At 47.6% G+C, this 21,860-nt stretch overlaps 1 protein-coding gene across 2 annotated transcripts; it reads right to left on the bottom strand.

Annotated features, from left to right (window-relative positions):
• Positions 1–752: 752 nt before the first annotated feature.
• On the bottom strand, positions 753–21,555 carry LOC109887000 (protein disulfide-isomerase A2). 2 transcript variants are annotated; one of them, XM_031819305.1, is made up of 11 exons: positions 20,862–21,555; positions 18,701–18,922; positions 18,481–18,614; positions 12,845–12,982; positions 12,583–12,699; positions 12,309–12,434; positions 7,713–7,904; positions 6,753–6,873; positions 1,337–1,518; positions 1,007–1,108; positions 753–888 (listed from the first exon to the last, which is right to left on the bottom strand). In XM_031819305.1, exons 1-11 carry the CDS (start codon positions 21,088–21,090, stop codon positions 832–834), a joined length of 1,620 nt encoding a protein of 539 aa, XP_031675165.1. In that variant the 5' UTR covers positions 21,091–21,555; the 3' UTR covers positions 753–831. The 2 variants fall into 2 exon arrangements, with proteins under 2 accessions (XP_031675165.1, XP_031675166.1); XM_031819306.1 differs by lacking the exons at positions 753–888; positions 1,007–1,108; positions 1,337–1,518 and adding an exon at positions 1,557–1,638 and having other exon boundaries at positions 20,862–21,515.
• Between the last annotated feature and the right edge of the window lie 305 nt (positions 21,556–21,860).

Raw genomic sequence — 21,860 nt, 5'->3', positions numbered from 1 at the left:
TCTCTGTCTCTGTCCGTCTCTGTCTCTGTCCGTCTCGTGTCTCTGTCCGTCTGTGTCTCTGTCCGTCTGTGTCTCTGTCCGTCTGTGTCTCTGTCCGTCTGTGTCTCTGTCCGTCTGTGTCTCTGTCCGTCTGTGTCTCTGTCCGTCTGTGTCTCTGTCCGTCTGTGTCTCTGTCCGTCTGTGTCTCTGTCCGTCTGTGTCTCTGTCCGTCTGTGTCTCTGTCCGTCTGTGTCTCTGTCCGTCTGTGTCTCTGTCCGTCTGTGTCTCTGTCCGTCTGTGTCTCTGTCCGTCTGTGTCTCTGTCCGTCTGTGTCTCTGTCCGTCTGTGTCTCTGTCCGTCTGTGTCTCTGTCCGTCTGTGTCTCTGTCCGTCTGTGTCTCTGTCCGTCTGTGTCTCTGTCCGTCTGTGTCTCTGTCCGTCTGTGTCTCTGTCCGTCTGTGTCTCTGTCCGTCTGTGTCTCTGTCCGTCTGTGTCTCTGTCCGTCTGTGTCTCTGTCCGTCTGTGTCTCTGTCCGTCTGTGTCTCTGTCCGTCTGTGTCTCTGTCCGTCTCTATCTGTGTCTGTGTGTCTCTCTATGTGTCTGTGTGTCTCTCTATGTGTGTGTCTATCTCTGTGTGTCCCTATATCTGTGTGTGTCTCTATCTCTGTGTGCATCTCAACAGTCTAAAGTTGTTTGCTCTCGTCGTCTCCTCTCCTAGTTGTCTATCCTTGTTTCCTCTCCTTGTCTCCTCTATAAAGACTCGCCACTCCAGACTTCAGAATCAAATCACTTTTATTATTAAACCAAGAGAAACCATAGAAACCAATAAACTACTCTTGATTGGTTCGGTCCTTTACAGCTCGTCTTTAGACGTCTCATTGGCTGGCGGTGGCGATGACTCATCAGTGACCTGTCAGAAGGAGAGAGGGGATTGGTCAAGAGAGCTGTAGTGGGAGGGGTTTGTATTAACAGTGACAGGGGATTGGTCAGAAGAGCTTAGAGTGGGAGGGGTTTGCATAATTAGTCACCTCCTCTTCATCATCCTCCTCTTCCACCTTCGGAAGCTGTCCTCCATTGTCCAGGAACATAGCAAACGTCTCCAAGTCTCTGGTCCCACTGTACTCTACCTCCTACACACACGCACACAGAGAGAGAGAGACATAGGGTATTGTTATAGTAGACAGACTTTCAGGTGTGACTGGTTTTTATCATGATGCCTGACTGTTCAAATCTCTTCCTCATTGCTCTCCAACACACAGACAAGTTTGTGATAGAGGTGTGACAGTGTAGTCTTTCTATCCTTCCGATAGATTGTGTGTGACTCCCTCCAGGGTCAGAGGATAAGGGTTAAAGGTTACCTTGCTGTCTTCTCCAGCAGGGTAGTATCGTAGTGTAGGGAAGCCAGACACAGAAACTCCCTCCACCTCATTGGTCGTGGCGTCCATCTTGGCAATGATGATGTCATCCCGGTCAGCGTACTTCTCTGCCAGCTTCTCCCAGACTGGAGCCAGCTCTTTACAGTGACCGCACCATGGGGCATCTACACACAGGCACACTATCTTCAGCTAACGTTCGCTAGCTAGTTAGGGTTTGGGTTACTTCTCTGCCAGCTTCTCCCAGACTGGAGCCAGCTCCTTACAGTGACCGCACCATGGGGCATCTACACACAGGCACACTATCTTTAGCTAACGTTCGCTAGCTAGCTCAACTTACACTTAGCTAGCTACTAGCGACAGGTAACTGGCTAAATAGAGGAAACACCACTAGCGACAGGTAACAGGTAACTGGCTAAATAGAGGAAACACCACTAGCGACAGGTAACTGGCTAAATAGAGGAAACACCACTAGCGACAGGTAACTGGCTAAATAGAGGAAACACCACTAGCGACAGGTAACTGGCTAAATAGAGGAAACACCACTAGCGACAGGTAACTGGCTAAATAGAGGAAACACCACTAGCGACAGGTAACTGGCTAAATAGAGGGAACACCACTAGCGACAGGTAACTGGCTAAATAGAGGAAACACCACTAGCGACAGGTAACTGGCTAAATAGAGGAAACAGCACTAGCGACAGGTAACTGGCTAAATAGAGGAAACAGCACTAGCGACAGGTAACTGGCTAAATAGAGGAAACAGCACTAGCGACAGGTAACTGGCTAAATAGAGGAAACACCACTAGCGACAGGTAACTGGCTAAATAGAGGAAACACCACTAGCGACAGGTAACTGGCTAAATAGAGGAAACACCACTAGCGACAGGTAACAGGTAACTGGCTAAATAGAGGAAACACCACTAGCGACAGGTAACAGGTAACTGGCTAAATAGAGGAAACACCACTAGCGACAGGTAACAGGTAACTGGCTAAATAGAGGAAACACCACTAGCGACAGGTAACAGGTAACTGGCTAAATAGAGGAAACACCACTAGCGACAGGTAACAGGTAACTGGCTAAATAGAGGAAACACCACTAGCGACAGGTAACAGGTAACTGGCTAAATAGAGGAAACACCACTAGCAACAGGTAACAGGTAACTGGCTAAATAGAGGAAACACCACTAGCGACAGGTAACAGGTAACTGGCTAAATAGAGGAAACACCACTAGCGACAGGTAACAGGTAACTGGCTAAATAGAGGAAACACCACTAGCGACAGGTAACAGGTAACAGGCTAAATAGAGGAAACACCACTAGCGACAGGTAACAGGCTAAATAGAGGAAACACCACTAGCGACAGGTAACAGGCTAAATAGAGGAAACACCACTAGCGACAGGTAACAGGTAACAGGCTAAATAGAGGAAACACCACTAGCGACAGGTAACAGGCTAAATAGAGGAAACACCACTAGCGACAGGTAACAGGCTAAATAGAGGAAACACCACTAGCGACAGGTAACAGGCTAAATAGAGGAAACACCACTAGCGACAGGTAACAGGCTAAATAGAGGAAACACCACTAGCGACAGGTAACAGGCTAAATAGAGGAAACACCACTAGCGACAGGTAACAGGTAACTGGCTAAATAGAGGAAACACCACTAGCGACAGGTAACAGGTAACAGGCTAAATAGAGGAAACACCACTAGCGACAGGTAACAGGGAACTGGCTAAATAGAGGGAACACCACTAGCGACAGGTAACTGGCTAAATAGAGGAAACACCACTAGCGACAGGTAACTGGCTAAATAGAGGGAACACCACTAGCGACAGGTAACAGGTAACTGGCTAAATAGAGGAAACACCACTAGCGACAGGTAACAGGCTAAATAGAGGAAACACCACTAGCGACAGGTAACAGGTAACTGGCTAATAGAGGAAACACTACTAGCGACAGGTAACTGGCTAAATAGAGGAAACACCACTAGCGACAGGTAACTGGCTAAATAGAGGGAACACCACTAGCGACAGGTAACAGGTAACTGGCTAAATAGAGGAAACACCACTAGCGACAGGTAACAGGTAACTGGCTAAATAGAGGGAACACCACTAGCGACAGGTAACAGGTAACTGGCTAAATAGAGGAAACACCACTAGCGACAGGTAACTGGCTAAATAGAGGGAACACCACTAGCGACAGGTAACAGGTAACTGGCTAAATAGAGGAAACACTACTAGCGACAGGTAACTGGTAACTGGCTAAATAGAGGAAACACCACTAGCGACAGGAAAACAGGTAACTGGCTAAATAGAGGGAACACCACTAGCGACAGGTAACAGGTAACAGGCTAAATAGAGGAAACACCACTAGCGACAGGTAACAGGTAACTGGCTAAATAGAGGAAACACCACTAGCGACAGGTAACAGGTAACTGGCTAAATAGAGGGAACACCACTAGGGACAGGTAACAGGTAACTGGCTAAATATAGGAAACACTACTAGCGACAGGTAACTGGCTAAATAGAGGAAACACCACTAGCGACAGGTAACAGGCTAAATAGAGGAAACACCACTAGCGACAGGTAACAGGCTAAATAGAGGAAACACCACTAGCGACAGGTAACAGGTAACTGGCTAAATAGAGGAAACACCACTAGCGACAGGTAACAGGCTAAATAGAGGAAACACCACTAGCGACAGGTAACAGGCTAAATAGAGGAAACACCACTAGCGACAGGTAACAGGCTAAATAGAGGAAACACCACTAGCGACAGGTAACAGGTAACTGGCTAAATAGAGGAAACACCACTAGCGACAGGTAACAGGCTAAATAGAGGAAACACCACTAGCGACAGGTAACAGGCTAAATAGAGGAAACACCACTAGCGACAGGTAACAGGCTAAATAGAGGAAACACCACTAGCGACAGGTAACAGGCTAAATAGAGGAAACACCACTAGCGACAGGTAACAGGCTAAATAGAGGAAACACCACTAGCGACAGGTAACAGGTAACTGGCTAAATAGAGGAAACACCACTAGCGACAGGTAACAGGGAGCTGGCTAAATAGAGGGAACACCACTAGCGACAGGTAACTGGCTAAATAGAGGAAACACCACTAGCGACAGGTAACTGGCTAAATAGAGGAAACACCACTAGCGACAGGTAACTGGCTAAATAGAGGGAACACCACTAGCGACAGGTAACAGGTAACTGGCTAAATAGAGGAAACACCACTAGCGACAGGTAACAGGCTAAATAGAGGAAACACCACTAGCGACAGGTAACAGGTAACTGGCTAAATAGAGGAAACACTACTAGCGACAGGTAACTGGCTAAATAGAGGAAACACCACTAGCGACAGGTAACTGGCTAAATAGAGGGAACACCACTAGCGACAGGTAACAGGTAACTGGCTAAATAGAGGAAACACCACTAGCGACAGGTAACAGGTAACTGGCTAAATAGAGGGAACACCACTAGCGACAGGTAACAGGTAACTGGCTAAATAGAGGAAACACCACTAGCGACAGGTAACTGGCTAAATAGAGGGAACACCACTAGCGACAGGTAACAGGTAACTGGCTAAATAGAGGAAACACTACTAGCGACAGGTAACTGGTAACTGGCTAAATAGAGGAAACACCACTAGCGACAGGAAACAGGTAACTGGCTAAATAGAGGGAACACCACTAGCGACAGGTAACAGGTAACAGGCTAAATAGAGGAAACACCACTAGCGACAGGTAACAGGTAACTGGCTAAATAGAGGAAACACCACTAGCGACAGGTAACAGGTAACTGGCTAAATAGAGGGAACACCACTAGGGACAGGTAACAGGTAACTGGCTAAATATAGGAAACACTACTAGCGACAGGTAACTGGCTAAATAGAGGAAACACCACTAGCGACAGGTAACAGGCTAAATAGAGGAAACACCACTAGCGACAGGTAACAGGCTAAATAGAGGAAACACCACTAGCGACAGGTAACAGGCTAAATAGAGGAAACACCACTAGCGACAGGTAACAGGTAACAGGCTAAATAGAGGAAACACCACTAGCGACAGGTAACAGGGAACTGGCTAAATAGAGGAAACACCACTAGCGACAGGTAACAGGTAACTGGCTAAATAGATGAAACACCACTAGCGACAGGTAACAGGTAACAGGCTAAATAGAGGAAACACCACTAGCGACAGGTAACAGGCTAAATAGAGGAAACACCACTAGCGACAGGTAACAGGCTAAATAGAGGAAACACCACTAGCGACAGGTAACAGGTAACTGGCTAAATAGAGGAAACACCACTAGCGACAGGTAACAGGTAACTGGCTAAATAGAGGAAACACCACTAGCGACAGGGAACTGGTAACTGGCTAAATAGAGGAAACACCACTAGCGACAGGTAACAGGTAACTGGCTAAATAGAGGAAACACCACTAGCGACAGGTAACTGGGAACTGGCTAAATAGAGGAACCACCACTAGCGACAGGGAACTGGCTAAATAGAGGAAACACCACTAGTGACAGGGAACTGGTAACTGGCTAAATAGAGGAAACACCACTAGCAACAGGTAACAGGTAACTGGCTAAATAGAGGAAACACCACTAGCGACAGGTAACTGGCTAAATAGAGGGAACACCACTAGCGACAGGTAACTGGCAAAATAGAGGAAACACCACTAGCGACAGGTAACTGGCAAAATAGAGGAAACACCACTAGCGACAGGTAACTGGCTAAATAGAGGGAACACCACTAGCGACAGGTAACTGGCTAAATAGAGGGAACACCACTAGCGACAGGTAACTGGCAAAATAGAGGAAACACCACTAGCGACAGGTAACAGGTAACTGGCTAAATAGAGGAAACACCAAGATGGTGGGTTAATAAGTCTTCACCACGACGACCAGCCAAACAGCTTCACCTCAGATTCTACAGGTGTCTGGAACTCTGTCGGAGGGATGCGACACCATTCTTTCACAATAAAGAGTTTTTTTGTTGACGTTGGAAAACACTGACTCCGCCCTTCCAGAACCGTAAGTGTTCAATTGTAGCTCTGGTGACTGAGACGGCCATGGCATATGGTTTACATCATTCAGCGACCACTCATACCCTGTGGATGGGGGCAGTGTCATCCTATGGGAGCAGAGCCACGGTGGCCAAAATAATGGCCTGCCCAGCATTCTTATACGTGACCCTAAGCATGATGGGATGTTAATTGCTTAATTAACTCAGGAACCACACCTGCACACCTGCTTTCAATATACTTTGTATCCTCATTTACTCAAGTGCTTCCTTTATTTTAGCAGTAATCTGTAGTACAGAGAGGATTTATTATGCCACGCCTTGGACGTTGAACTGCTGATGATTGATACAGGAATAGTTGACTTACAGAACTCTACGAAGACATTCTTGTTGTTGTCGAGGGCGACAGCCTCAAAGTTCTTCCCGACCAGAACTTTAACGGGTCCTTTATCCCAGTCTTCTGGTACCTCCTCGCTCAGCAGGTGAGACTGTAACCACAACACACAGTTATACTCTAACCTCTAACCCCTGACCTCTAACCCATAACCTCTAACCCCTGACCTCTAACCCATAACCTCTCATCTCTAACTCTTGACCACTAATCTCTGATCTCTAACCCCTGACCACTAACCTCTAACCCCTGACCTCTAACCTTAAACTCCTGACCCCTAACCCCTGACCCTTATCCCAGTCCTCAGGTACATCCTCACTGAGAAAGTGGGCCTGGAACCATAACAAACAATTAGACCCTAATCCTGACCTCTAAACTTTACACCCTGTGTGGCTGTAGGGGTACGTGGGAGTATTGTGATTGGCTAGCTCTAGCAGTAGGAGTGATGTGACTGGCTAGCTCTAGTAGTAGGAGTGATGTGACTGGCTAGCTCTATTAGTAGGAGTGATGTGACTGGCTAGCTCTAGTAGTAGGAGTGATGTGATTGGCTAGCTCTAGTAGTAGGGGTGATGTGATTGGCTAGCTCTAGTAGTAGGGGTGATGTGATTGGCTAGCTCTAGTAGTAGGGGTGATGTGATACGTTGGCAGTAGGGTCAGGAATGATGTGAATGACTAGCTCTAGTAGTAGGAGTGATGTGATTGGCTAGCTCTAGTAGTAGGAGTGATGTGATTGGCTAAGTCTAGTAGTAGGAGTGATGTGATTGGCTAAGTCTAGTAGCAGGAGTGATGGGATTGGCTAAGTCTAGTAGTAGGAGTGATATGATACGTTGGCAGTATGGTCAGGAGTGATGGGATTGGCTAAGTCTAGTAGTATGTGTTATGTGATTAGCTAGCGCTAGTAGTAGGAGTGATATGATTGTTTGGGTGATTGTTTACCTTCACGGTTCCGTCCAGAACTCCCTGACAGAACGTTTGGAGTGTGGCGGCCTTTATCTGTCCAATCAGAGCGAACTTCTTGGCGGTGTCGGTGTTGATGATGCGTACAGCGGGGGCGTCGCCCTCGGAAAGACCGAAGTACTTCAGGACATGACTGACTGGTCCCGTTACATCTATAATTATGAACAATACCTACACACACACACACACACACACACACACACACACACACACACACACACACACACACACACACACACACACGTCAATGCCCATACCAAGGAAAACCTTGAAAAACCATGACAATCTGCTGATGAACAATGTACTGAATATAGTAGTATACTGTATATAGTAGTGTGTAGTAGTATAGTGTAGTAGTATACTGTATATAGTAGTAGTAGTATACTTTATATAGTGGTGTGTAGTAGTAGTGTACTGTATATAGCAGTGTGTAGTAGTAGTATACTTTATATAGTAGTGTGTAGTAGTAGTATACTGTATATAGTAGTAGTAGTATACTGTATATAGTAGTGTGTAGTAGAATACTGTAGTAGTATACTGTATATTTTTTTTAATTATTTTTATTTCACCTTTATTTAACCAGGTTAACCAGGTAGACTAGTTGAGAACTGCGACCTGGCCAAGATAAAGCGTAGCAATTCGACACATACAACAACACAGAGTTACACATGGAATAAACAAAACATACAGTCAATAATACAGTAGAACAAAAGAAAACAAAAAGTCTATATACAGTGAATGCAAATGAGGTAAGTTAGGAAATAAATAGGCCATGGTGGCGAAGTAATTACAATATAGCAATTAAACACTGGAATGGTAGATCGGCAGAAGATGAATGTGCAGGTAGAGATACTGGGGTGCAAAGGAGCAAAATAAATAAATAAATACCAGTATAGGTAGATAGATGGGCTGTTTACAGATGGGCTATGTACAGGTGCAGTGATCTGTAAGCTGCTCTGACAGCTGGTGCTTAAAGCTAGTGAGGGAGATGTGAGTCTCCAGCTTCAGAGATTTTTGCAATTTGTTCCAGTTATGGGCAGCAGAGAACTGGAAGGAAAGACGACCAAAGGAGGAATTGGCTTTGGGGGTGACCAGTGAGATATACCTGCTGGAGCGCGTGCTACGAGTGGGTGCTGCTATGGTGACCAGTAAGCTGAGATAAGGCGGGGCTTTACGTAGCAGAGACTTGTAGATAACCTGTAGCCAGTGGGTTTGGTGACGAGTGAGGGCCAACCAACGAGAGCGTACAGGTAGTAGTGTATGGGGCTTTGGTGACAAAACGGATGGCACTGTGATAGACTGCATCCAGTTTGTTGAGTAGAGTGTTGGAGGCTATTTTATAGATGACATCACCGAAGTCGAGGATCGGTAGGATGGTCAGTTTTACGAGGGTATGTTTGGCAGCATGAGTGAAGGATGCTTTGTTGCGATATAGGAAGCCGATTCTAGATTTAATTTGGGATTGGAGATGCTTAATGTGAGTCTGGAAGGAGAGTTTACAGTCTAACCAGACACCCAGGTAAGTCAGAGCGGTCCAGAGTAGTGATGCTGGACGGGCGAGCAGGTGCGGGCAGTGATCGATTGAATAGCATGCATATAGTTTTACTTGCGTTTAAGAGCAGTTGGAGGCCACGGAAGGAGAGTTGTATGGCATTGAAGCTCGTCTGGAGGTTAGTTAACACAGTGTCCAAGGAGGGGCCAGAAGTATACAGAATGGTGTCGTCTGCGTAGAGGTGGATCAGAGAATCACCAGCAGCAAGAGCAACATCATTGATGTATACAGAAAAGAGAGTCGGCCCGAGAATTAAACCCTGTGGCACACCCATAGAGACTGCCAGAGGTCCGGACAACAGGCCCTCCGATTTGACACACTGAACTCTATCAGAGAAGTAGTTGGTAAACCAGGCGAGGCAATCATTTGAGAAACCAAGGCTGTCGAGTCTGCCAATAAGAATGTTGTGATTGACAGAGTCGAAAGCCTTGGCCAGGTCGATGAATACGGCTGCACAGTAATGTCTCTTATCGATGGCTGTTATGATGTCGTTTAGAACCTAGAGCGTGGCAGGTATGGTGGGATTCGAAATGGTCAGTAATCTGTTTGTTAACTTGGCTTTCAAAGACCTTAGAAAGACAGGTTAGGATCGATATACTGTAGGTCTGTAGCAATTTGGGTCTAGAGTGTCTCCCCCTTTGAAGAGGGGATCTTTGGGAATCTCAGACGATACGAAAGAGAGGTTGAACAGGCTAGTAATAGGGGTTGCAACAATTTTGGCAGATAATTTTAGAAAGAGAGGGTCCAGATTGTCTAGCCCAGATTGGCAGTTAAGTTCCTAGGCCGTCATTGAAAATAAGAATTTGTTCTTAACTGACTTGCCTAGTTAAATAAATGTAAAACAAAATAATTCACTGCCTCGTTGGAGATGTTAGGCCGACAGGAGGCAGTTTAATTCACTGCCCCGTTGGAGATGTTAGGCCGACAGGAGGCAGTTTAATTCACTGCCCCGTTGGAGATGTTAGGCCGACAGGAGGCAGTTTAATTCACTGCCCCGTTGGAGATGTTAGGCCGACAGGAGGCAGTTTAATTCACTGCCCCGTTGGAGATGTTAGGCCGACAGGAGGCAGTTTAATTCACTGCCCCGTTGGAGATGTTAGGCCGACAGGAGGCAGTTTAATTCACTGCCCCGTTGGAGATGTTAGGCCGACAGGAGGCAGTTTAATTCACTGCCCCGTTGGAGATGTTAGGCCGACAGGAGGCAGTTTAATTCACTGCCCCGTTGGAGATGTTAGGCCGACAGGAGGCAGTTTAATTCACTGCCTCGTTGGAGATGTTAGGCCGACAGGAGGCAGTTTAATTCACTGCCCCGTTGGAGATGTTAGGCTGACAGGAGGCAGTTTAATTCACTGCCCCGTTGGAGATGTTAGGCCGACAGGAGGCAGTTTAATTCACTGCCCCTTTGGAGATGTTAGGCCGACAGGAGGCAGTTTAATTCACTGCCCCGTTGGAGATGTTAGGCCGACAGGAGGCAGTTTAATTCACTGCCCCGTTGGAGATGTTAGGCCGACAGGAGGCAGTTTAATTCACTGCCCCGTTGGAGATGTTAGGCCGACAGGAGGCAGTTTAATTCACTGCCCCGTTGGAGATGTTAGGCCGACAGGAGGCAGTTTAATTCACTGCCCCGTTGGAGATGTTAGGCCGACAGGAGGCAGTTTAATTCACTGCCCCGTTGGAGATGTTAGGCCGACAGGAGGCAGTTTAATTCACTGCCCCGTTGGAGATGTTAGGCCGACAGGAGGCAGTTTAATTCACTGCCCCGTTGGAGATGTTAGGCCGACAGGAGGCAGTTTAATTCACTGCCCTGTTGGAGATGTTAGGCCGACAGGAGGCAGTTTAATTCAAATCAAATCAAATCAAATTTTATTTGTTACATACACATGGTTAGCAGATGTTAATGCGAGTGTAGCGAAATTCACTGCCCCAAGCGAGATGTTAGGAGTTCATATCAAATCTGAGCAGCTGAATGATCACTGCAGCTGTACATAGTCCATCTGGAAATAGCCCATCTACCTACCTCATCCCCATACTGTTTTGAGTTACTTTTCTTCTCTTTTGCACACCAGTATCTCTACTTGCACATCATCATCAGCTCATCTATCACTCCAGTGTTAATCTGCTAAATTGTAATTACTTAACTACTATGGCCTATTTATTATTTTATTGCCTCCTCACGCCATTTGCTTTCTTTTTTTCCCATTGTGTTATTGACTGTACACTATATATAGATGTTTCCATTGTGTTATTGACTGTACACTATATATAGATGTTTCCATTGTGTTATTGACTGTATGTTTTGTTTATTCCATGTGTTACTCTGTGTTGTTTGTGTCGCACTGCTTTGCTTTATCTTGGCCAGGTCGCAGTTGTAAATGAGAACTTGTTCTCAACTTTATATATAATATATAAATACCTGGTTAAATAAAGGGTTAGGGTTATATATATAATATATAAATACCTGGTTAAATAAAGGGTTAGGGTTATATATATAATATATAAATACCTGGTTAAATAAAGGGTTAGGGTTATATATAATATATAAATACCTGGTTAAATAAAGGGTTAGGGTTATATATAATATATAAATACCTGGTTAAATAAAGGGTTAGGGTTATATATATAAATACCTGGTTAAATAAAGGGTTAGGGTTATATATATAAATACCTGGTTAAATAAAGGTGAAATGAATAAAATAAAAAAATGACTGGAGATCAAATTTGAATATTGAAAAAATGTTGCATATGTCAGAGAGACAGACAGGTTTATACAAATCTCTGCTGTTGAGAACTAAATGACAGTCTAAAAGACTAGTGGAGATCAAGTTTATAAATTGCCTGGCCGGGCTGAAGAGGCAGTGGATTGCGGAGTCAGATGGAACATAGACATTTTAACATTATAGATTTAGCCGCTGGTAACTTGTGGAATAGACGCCGGCTGGAATGCGGTTTTAACCAATCAGGATTAGACCCATCCATTATATAAATGTATAGCAGTATTTCTATAGTTGTGTATAGTATAATACCTTGCCCTTGAAGTCCCTGGCCACGGTGCTGTATTCAGTCAGAAGGCTCTTCTGCTCCTGGACTGTAGAGTTGATGAACAGGAGGGTGTGGGTGTGAACCTTTGAACCAAAGATCTTATCTGCATTCTGCAGGATAGACAGACACAACACACTCAATAGGCTGTGTTTATGTGTGTGTATGTGTATGTGTATGTGTATGTGTATGTGTATGTGTATGTGTATGTGTATGTGTATGTGTTCGTGTGTGTTCGTGTGTGTGTGTGTGTGTGTGTACCTGCTCGTTGAACTCTATGACCAGCTCCAGACTGTTGGTCCTGATGAAGACAGTCAGCTCCTCTTTACCCACCTTCTCCTCCTCAGACACAGACAGGTCTACCCTGCCCTCGTCAAACTAACACACACACACACACACACACACACACACACACACACACACACACACACACACACACACACACATTAGAGGTCAGGGGTTAGAGGTCAGGGGTTAGAGGTCAGGGGTTAGCGGTCAGGGGTTAGAGGTCAGAGCTCCTCACCTTCTTGAACAGCACCACTCTGTTGTTCTTTACTTCATATTTCTGGAAGACCTCTGGACTGGTTGTCACCCCGAACACCATGTCAACCATCTCCATGGCAACACTATAGAACACCTTGACCTCCTCACTCTCCAGACTCTGGTGGACAGATCAGATAGACAGATAGATTATATATAGAGCTGACAGACAGATAGATTATATATAGAGCAGACAGACAGACAGACAGACAGACATCTGTACTAGACACATGGGCTCTGATATGAAACAGGAACAATACGTTCAATTTAGTTTCAAACATATTGGTGTGATTTGGTTTAGAGGATGAATCGATGCGATACGACTCGATGCACTAACATTTGGTTAGATTAGAGGATGAATTGATGCGATATGACTCGATGCACTAACATTTGGTTAGATTAGAGGATGAATCGATGCGATACGACTCGATGCACTAACATTTGGTTAGATTAGAGGATGAATCGATGCGATACGACTCGATGCACTAACATTTGGTTAGATTAGAGGAAGAATCGATGCGATACGACTCGATGCACTAACATTTGGTTAGATTAGAGGATGAATCGATGCGATACGACTCGATGCACTAACATTTGGTTAGATTAGAGGAAGAATCGATACGGTTTGTTTCGATGAGATACGACTCGATGCACTAACATTTGGTTAGTTAAGAACACCTTCCTAATGTTGAGTTGCACCCCCTTTTGTCCTCAGAACAGCCTCAATCCGTCAGGGCATGACTCTACAAGTTGTCGACAGTGCTCCACAGGGATGCTGGCACATGTTGACTGCAATGCTTCCCATAGTTGTGTCAAGTTGGCACCTATAACACTCACAAACCTCTACAGATGCACAATTGAGAGCATTTTTAACGGGCTGTATCACCGCCTGGTACGGCAACTGCACCTCCCGCAACTGCAGGGCTCTCCAGAGGGTCGTGCGGTCTGCCCAACGCATCACCGGGGGCAAATTACCTGCCCTCCAGGACACCTGCAGCACCCTATGTCACAGGAAGCTCAAAAAGATCATCAAGGACAACAGCCACCCGAGCCACTGCCTGTTCACCCCGCTATCATCCAGAAGGCGAGGTCAGTACAGGTGCATCAAAGCGGGAACCGAGAGACTGAAAAACAGCTTCTATCTCAAGGCCATCAGACTGTTAAATAGCCATCACTAGCACATTAGAGGCTGCTGCCTATATACATAGACTTTAAATCACTGGCCACTTTAATAATGGTCACTTTAATAAATCTAGAATCGGCTTCCTATTTCGCAACAAGGCCTCCTTCACTCACGATGCCAAACATACCCTCGTAAAACGGACTATCCTACCGATCCTTGAATTCGGTGATGTCATTTACAAAATGGCCTCCAACACGCTACTCAGCAAATTGGATGCAGTCTATCACAGTGCCATCCGTTTTGTCACCAAAGCCCCATACACTACCCACCACTCTGACCTGTATGCTCTCGTTGGCTGGCCCTCGCTACGTATTCGTTGCCAAACCCACTGGCTCCAGGTCATCTTTTAGTCTTTACTATGTGAAGCCCCGCCTTATGTCAGCTCACTGGTCACCATAGCAACACCAACCCGTAGCATGCCCTCCAACAGGTATATTTCATTGGTCACCCCTAAAGCTAACATCTCATTTGGCCTCCTTTCCTTCCAGTTCTCTGCTGCCAATGACTGGAACAAATTGCAAAAATCACTGAAGCTGGAGTCTTATATATCCCTCTCTAACTTTAAGCATCAGCTGTCAGAGCAGCTTACCAATCATTGCACCTGTACACAGCCCATCTGTAAATAGCCAATCCAACTACCTCATCCCCATATTGTTATTTATCTTATTTCACTTTTGCAACCCAGTATTTCTTCTTGCACATCTATCACTCCAGTGTTAATGCTAAATTGTTCTATTGGTGTAGGCCTGTTTAGTTGGTATTGACCTGACTAGGGTGTTCTGATGAAGGTATGATGGCTGGTTCTATAGGTGTAGGCCTTAAAATGTTCAGATATAAGAGAAGAGGGTCAGACGCGTGAGATAGAAGGTCAGATGCGAGTTGGCAGCTCTGAAGTTGGATCGTCTTTTGAGGCTTTAAACTGTTCTTACACTGGGATTTACACTGAGAATTACACGGGGATTTACAACATTCAAATCAACTGGGAAATGGTGACGGTGAACCTGAATAATCAAAAGTAAAATCTAATGTAGATGACTATGTACAGACACTATAGTCTCTAGTCTAATGTTCAGACTGCTGTACAGACACTATAGTCTCTAGTCTAATGTGCAGACTGCTGTACAGACACTATAGTCTCTAGTCTAATGTTCAGACTGCTGTACAGACACTATAGTCTCTAGTCTAATGTTCAGACTGCTGTACAGACACTATAGTCTCTAGTCTAATGTTCAGACTGCTGTACAGACACTATAGTCTCTAGTCTAATGTTCAGACTGCTGTACAGACACTATAGTCTCTAGTCTAATGTTCAGACTGCTGTACAGACACTATAGTCTCTAGTCTAATGATCAGACTGCTGTACAGACACTATAGTCTCTAGTCTAATGTTCAGACTGCTGTACAGACACTATAGTCTCTAGTCTAATGTTCAGACTGCTGTACAGACACTATAGTCTCTAGTCTAATGTTCAGACTGCTGTACAGACACTATAGTCTCTAGTCTAATGTTCAGACTGCTGTACAGACACTATAGTCTCTAGTCTAATGTTCAGACTGCTGTACAGACACTATAGTCTCTAGTCTAATGTTCAGACTGCTGTACAGACACTATAGTCTCTAGTCTAATGTTCAGACTGCTGTACAGACACTATAGTCTCTAGTCTAATGTTCAGACTGCTGTACAGACACTATAGTCTCTAGTCTAATGTTCAGACTGCTGTACAGACACTATAGTCTCTAGTCTAATGTTCAGACTACTGTACAGACACTATAGTCTCTAGTCTAATGTTCAGACTGCTGTACAGACGCTATAGTCTTTATACAGACAGACAGACAGACATACAGACGTCAGGGATTAGAGGTCAAAGGGTTAGGGTTGGGGTTGGAGACCAGGGGTCAGGGTCAGGGTTGGAGACCAGGGGTCAGGGTCACGGTTAGGGTTGGAGACCAGGGGTCAGGGTTAGGGTTGGAGACCAGGGCTCAGGGTTAGGGTTGGAGACCAGGGCTCAGGGTCAGGGTTGGAGACCAGGGGTCAGGGTTAGGGTTGGAGACCAGGGGTCAGGGTCAGGGTTAGGGTTGGAGACCAGGGGTCAGGGTCAGGGTTAGGGTTGGAGACCAGGGGTCATGGTTGGAGACCAGGGTTCAGGGTCAGGGTTGGAGACCAGGGGTCGGGGTCAGGGTCAGGGTTGGAGACCAGGGGTCAGGGTTAGGGTTGGAGACCAGGGGTCAGGGTTAGGGTTGGAGACCAGGGGTCAGGGTTAGGGTTGGAGACCAGGGGTCATGGTCAGGGTTGGAGACCAGGGGTCAGGGTTAGGGTTGGAGACCAGGGGTCAGGGTCAGAGACCAGGGGTCAGGGTCAGGGTTGGAGACCAGGGGTCAGGGTCAGGGTTGGAGACCAGGGGTCAGGGTCAGGGTTAGGGTTGGAGACCAGGGGTCATGGTTGGAGACCAGGGGTCAGGGTTAGGGTTGGAGACCAGGGGTCAGGGTTAGGGTTGGAGACCAGGGGTCAGGGTTAGGGTTGGAGACCAGGGGTCAGGGTCAGGGTTGGAGACCAGGGGTCAGGGTCAGGGTTGGAGACCAGGGGTCAGAGACCAGTAGTCAGGGTCAGGGTCGGAGACCAGGGGTCAGGGTTAGGGTTGGAGACCAGGGGTCAGGGTTAGGGTTGGAGACCAGGGGTCAGGGTTAGGGTTGGAGACCAGGGGTCAGGGTTAGGGATGGAGACCAGGGGTCAGGGTCAGGGTTGGAGACCAGGGGTTAGGGATGGAGACCAGGGGTCAGGGTCAGGGTTAGAGACCAGGGGTCAGGGTTAGGGTTGGAGACCAGGGGTCAGGGTTAGGGTTGGAGACCAGGGGTCAGGGTTAGGGTTGGAGACCAGGGGTCAGGGTTAGGGTTGGAGACCAGGGGTCAGGGTTAGGGTTGGAGACCAGGGGTTAGGGTTGCAGACCAGGGGTCAGGGTTAGGGTTGGAGACCAGGGGTCAGGGTTAGGGTTGGAGACCAGGGGTTAGGGTTGGAGACCAGGGGTCAGGGTCAGGGTTAGAGACCAGGGGTCAGGGTCAGGGTTGGAGACCAGGGGTCAGAGACCAGTAGTCAGGGTCAGGGTCGGAGACCAGGGGTCAGGGTTAGGGTTGGAGACCAGAGGTCAGGGTTAGGGTTGGAGACCAGGGGTCAGGGTTAGAGACCAGGGGTCAGGGTCAGGGTTGGAGACCAGGGGTCAGAGACCAGTAGTCAGGGTCAGGGTCGGAGACCAGGGGTCAGGGTTAGGGTTGGAGACCAGAGGTCAGGGTTAGGGTAGGAGACCAGGGGTCAGGGTCAGGGTTGGAGACCAGGGGTCAGGGTTAGGGTTGGAGACCAGGGGTCAGGGTCAGGGTTGGAGACCAGGGGTCAGGGTCAGGGTTGGAGACCAGGGGTCAGGGTTAGGGATGGAGACCAGGGGTCAGGGTTAGGGTTGGAGACCAGGGGTCAGGGTTAGGGTTGGAGACCAGGGGTCAGGGTTAGGGTTGGAGACCAGGGGTCAGGGTTAGGGTTAGAGACCAGAGTCAGGGTCAGGGTTGGAGACCAGGGGTCAGAGACCAGTAGTCAGAGTCAGGGTTGGAGACCAGGGGTCAGGGTTAGGGTTGGAGACCAGGGGTCAGGGTTAGGGATGGAGACCAGGGGTCAGGGTCAGGGTTGGAGACCAGGGGTCAGGGTTGGAGACCAGGGGTCAGGGTCAGGGTTAGAGACCAGGGGTCAGGGTTAGGGTTGGAGACCAGGGGTCAGGGTTAGGGTTGGAGACCAGGGGTCAGGGTTAGGGTTGGAGACCAGGGGTCAGGGTTAGGGTTAGAGACCAGGGGTCAGGGTCAGGGTTGGAGACCTGGGGTCAGGGTTAGGGTTGGAGACCAGGGGTCAGGGTCAGAGACCAGGGGTCAGGGTCAGGGTCAGAGACCAGGGGTCAGGGTCAGGGTTGGAGACCAGGGGTCAGTGTTAGGGTTGGAGACGAGGGGTCAGGGTTAGGGTTGGATACCAGGGGTCAGGGTTAGGGTTGGAGACCAGGGGTCAGGGTTAGGGTTGGAGACCAGGGGTCAGGGTTAGGGTTGGAGACCAGGGGTCAGGCTTGTAGACCAGGGGTTAGGGTTGGAGACCAGGGGTCAGGGTCAGGGTTAGAGACCAGGGGTCAGGGTCAGGGTTAGAGACCAGGGGTCAGGGTCAGGGTTGGAGACCAGGGGTCAGGGTCAGGGTTGGAGACCAGGGGTCAGGGTCAGGGTTAGAGACCAGGGGTCAGGGTTAGGGTTGGAGACCATGGGTCAGGGTCAGGGTTGGAGACCAGGGGTCAGGGTTGGAGACCAGGGTCAGTATTGGAGACCAGGGGTCAGGGTCAGGGTTGGAGACCAGGGGACAGGTTAGGGTTGGAGACCAGGGGTCAGGGTTAGGGTTGGAGACCAGGGGTCAGGGTACTCACAGTGAAGAACCCCAGCACTGTAACGTTGTGAAGGCTGATGTGTTCTGAAGCGGCATCAGTCGTCTCTAACACCACGGCACTAGGACCTGACCGCCTCTTCAACCACTGGACAATACCCTGCACTGTCCTCTTCCCTAAAACACACACAGTTTGATGGTTAGGTTTAGGGTCAGTAGGGTTAGAGGTCAGAGGTCAGTGGTCAGGGGCTAGAGGTTATTACCAGTGAAGTCGATGGGGTTGTTTCTGTCTCCGTCGGTGAACAGTTTGATGGTTGGGAAACTTCCGACATCATACTCTTCCGCCAGCTCCTTCTCCTCTGCAGCATCCACTTTAGCTAGACGGTATCCCTCGCTCTCTCCCTCCTTTCTCTCTCCCTTCAACACCCCCGCTGCCTCCACATACACCGGCTCCAACTGACGGCAGTGACCACACCACGGAGCATCTACACACACACACACACACACACACACACACACACAATTGCATATGGCAAATTAATGATAAAATGCAAATATACCAGATCAGATCCAGAGTCAGTTGAGGCTAAACTGGTAACCATGGTAACTCCTCATAACCTTAACCTCAGGTAGAGATAGCCCTGGTAGCCATGGTAACTCCTCCTAACCTTAACCTCAGGTAGAGGCAGCCCTGGTAACTCCTCCTAACCTTAACCTCAGGTAGAGATAGCCCTGGTAGCCATGGTAACTCCTCCTAACCTTAACCTCAGGTAGAGATTGCCCTGGTAGCCCTGGTAACTCCTCCTAACCTTAACCTCAGGTAGAGGCAGCCCTGGTAGCCATGGTAACTCCTCCTAACCTTAACCTCAGGTAGAGATTGCCCTGGTAACTCCTAACCTTAACCTCAGGTAGAGCTAGCCCTGGTAACTCCTCCTAACCTTAACCTCAAGTAGAGGCAGCCCTGGTAACTCCTCCTAACCTTAACCTCAGGTAGAGGTAGCCCTGGTAGCCCTGGTAACTCCTCCTAACCTTAACCTCAGGTAGAGGCAGTCCTGGTAACTCCTCCTAACCTTAACCTCAGGTAGAGATAGCCCTGGTAGCCCTGGTAGCTCCTCCTAACCTTAACCTCAAGTAGAGGTAGCCCTGGGAGAATTTACACGTGCTACAGTTGGAGAGAACATGTGAACATTCAGCTGATAAGGGTCCTTAGTGATGACGAGTGTTAAGGTCAGGGAGTAAAACAAATAAGGGTCCTGAGAGATGACGAGGGTTAGGGTAGAGAGTCATAGAGTCATGAGGATGAAGAGAAGGTTTGAAATTAATTGTACAACTGGCCAGGATGACTAGGTGACTAACCCTAACCCAAGATGACTAGGTGACTAACCCTAACCCTAACCCAAGATGACTAGGTGACTAACCCTAACCCTAACCCAAGAGGAGTAGGTGACTAACCCTAACCCTAACCCAAGATGACTAGATGACTAACCCTAACCCAAGATGACTAGGTGACTAACCCTAACCCAAGATGACTAGGTGACTAACCCTAACCCAGATGACTAGCTGACTAACCCTAACCCTAACCCAGATGACTAGGTGACTAACCCTAACCCTAACCCAAGATGACTAGGTGACTAACCCTAACCCAAGATGACTAGGTGACTAACCCTAACCCAAGAGTACTAGATGACTAACCCTAACCCAGATGACTAGGTGACTAACCCTAACCCTAACCCAGATGACTAGATGACTAACCTTAACCCAGATGACTAGGTGACTAACCCTAACACTAACCCAAGATGACTAGATGACTAACCCTAACCCTAACCCAGATGACTAGGTGACTAACCCTAACCCAAGATGACTAGATGACTAACCCTAACCCAAGATGACTAGGTGACTAACCCTAACCCAGATGACTAGGTGACTAACCCTAACCCAGATGACTAGGTGACTAACCCTAACCCAGATGACTAGGTGATTAACCCTAACCCAGATGACTAGGTGATTAACCCTAACACTAACCCAAGATGACTAGGTGATTAACCCTAACCCTAACCCAGATGACTAGGTGACTAACCCTAACCCAAGATGACTGGGTGACTAACCCTAACCCAAGATGACTAGGTGACTAACCCTAACCCAAGATGACTAGGTGACTAACCCTAACCCAAGATGACTAGATGACTAACCCTAACCCAAGATGACTGGGTGACTAACCCTAACCCAGATGACTAGGTGACTAACCCTAACCCAGATGACTAGGTGACTAACCCTAACCCTAACCCTAACCCAGATGACTAGGTGACTAACCCTAACCCTAACCCAAATGACTAGGTAACTAACCCTAACCCAAGATGACTGGGTGACTAACCCTAACCAAATGACTAGGTAACTAACCTTAACCTTCACTATGTTGCTACTCACAGAACTCAACCAGCAGGAACTTGTTTTCACTCAGGGCCCTTTGGAAGTTATTGATGTGTAGAACCATGACGTCCTTCTCCTCCTCTATCTCAGTCGTTTTCTCTTTCTTCTCCGGCTCCGTCTCTTGTTCCGCTGCGTCGGTCTGTTCTGGACTGGTTTCCTCCGCCGTCTCGGTCCGGGACACATGGAGAACCAGAACCACGGCTACTAGAACCACACAGAACCGCATGGTGATGATGCTGATAGAGAATAACCCTCGTCACAAACTGTTCTGCTGGTCACACACTATCCTGTCCACTAGTCACGCAGTGTCCTGTCTCTCCTGTCCACTGGTCACACTCTGTTCTGTCTCTCCTGTCCACTGGTCACACTCTGTTCTGTCTCTCCTCTCTCCAGTCTCTCCTCTCTCCAGTCTCTCCTCTGTTCTGTCTCTCCTCTCTCCAGTCTCTCCTCTGTTCTGTCTCTCCTCTCTCCAGTCTCTCCTCTGTTCTGTCTCTCCTGTATCCAGTCTCTCCTCTGTTCTGTCTCTCCTGTATCCAGTCTCTCCTCTGTTCTGTCTCTCCTCTCTCCAGTCTCTCCTCTGTTCTGTCTCTCCTGTCCACTGGTCACACTCTGTTCTGCATCTCCTCTGTTCTGTCTCACTGCCACACACAACTGATAACACAGTCTCCTCTGACGAGCACAACAGGTGCGTGTGTGTGTGTGTGTCAGAATCCTACTGGTCTCACTACCGACCAATCAGAAGCCGAATCCCAATCTTAAATGGCCAATCACAAAGTGTCACATTTCACTGGAGTAGAAATGGTAGCTCACACACACACACACGCACAAACATATATACAGTGGGGCAAAAAAGTATTTAGTCAGCCACCAATTGTGCAAGTTCTCCCACTTAAAAAGATGAGAGAGGCCTGTAATTTTCATCATGGGTACACTTCGACTATGACAGACAAAATGAGAAAAAAATCCAGAAAATCACATTGTAGGATTTTTAATGAA

Source organism: Oncorhynchus kisutch, unplaced genomic scaffold (assembly GCF_002021735.2).
Source record: "Oncorhynchus kisutch isolate 150728-3 unplaced genomic scaffold, Okis_V2 scaffold2036, whole genome shotgun sequence".
Classification (NCBI taxonomy): Eukaryota; Metazoa; Chordata; class Actinopteri; order Salmoniformes; family Salmonidae; genus Oncorhynchus; species Oncorhynchus kisutch.
This window is presented reverse-complemented; position numbering and strand designations above follow the sequence as displayed.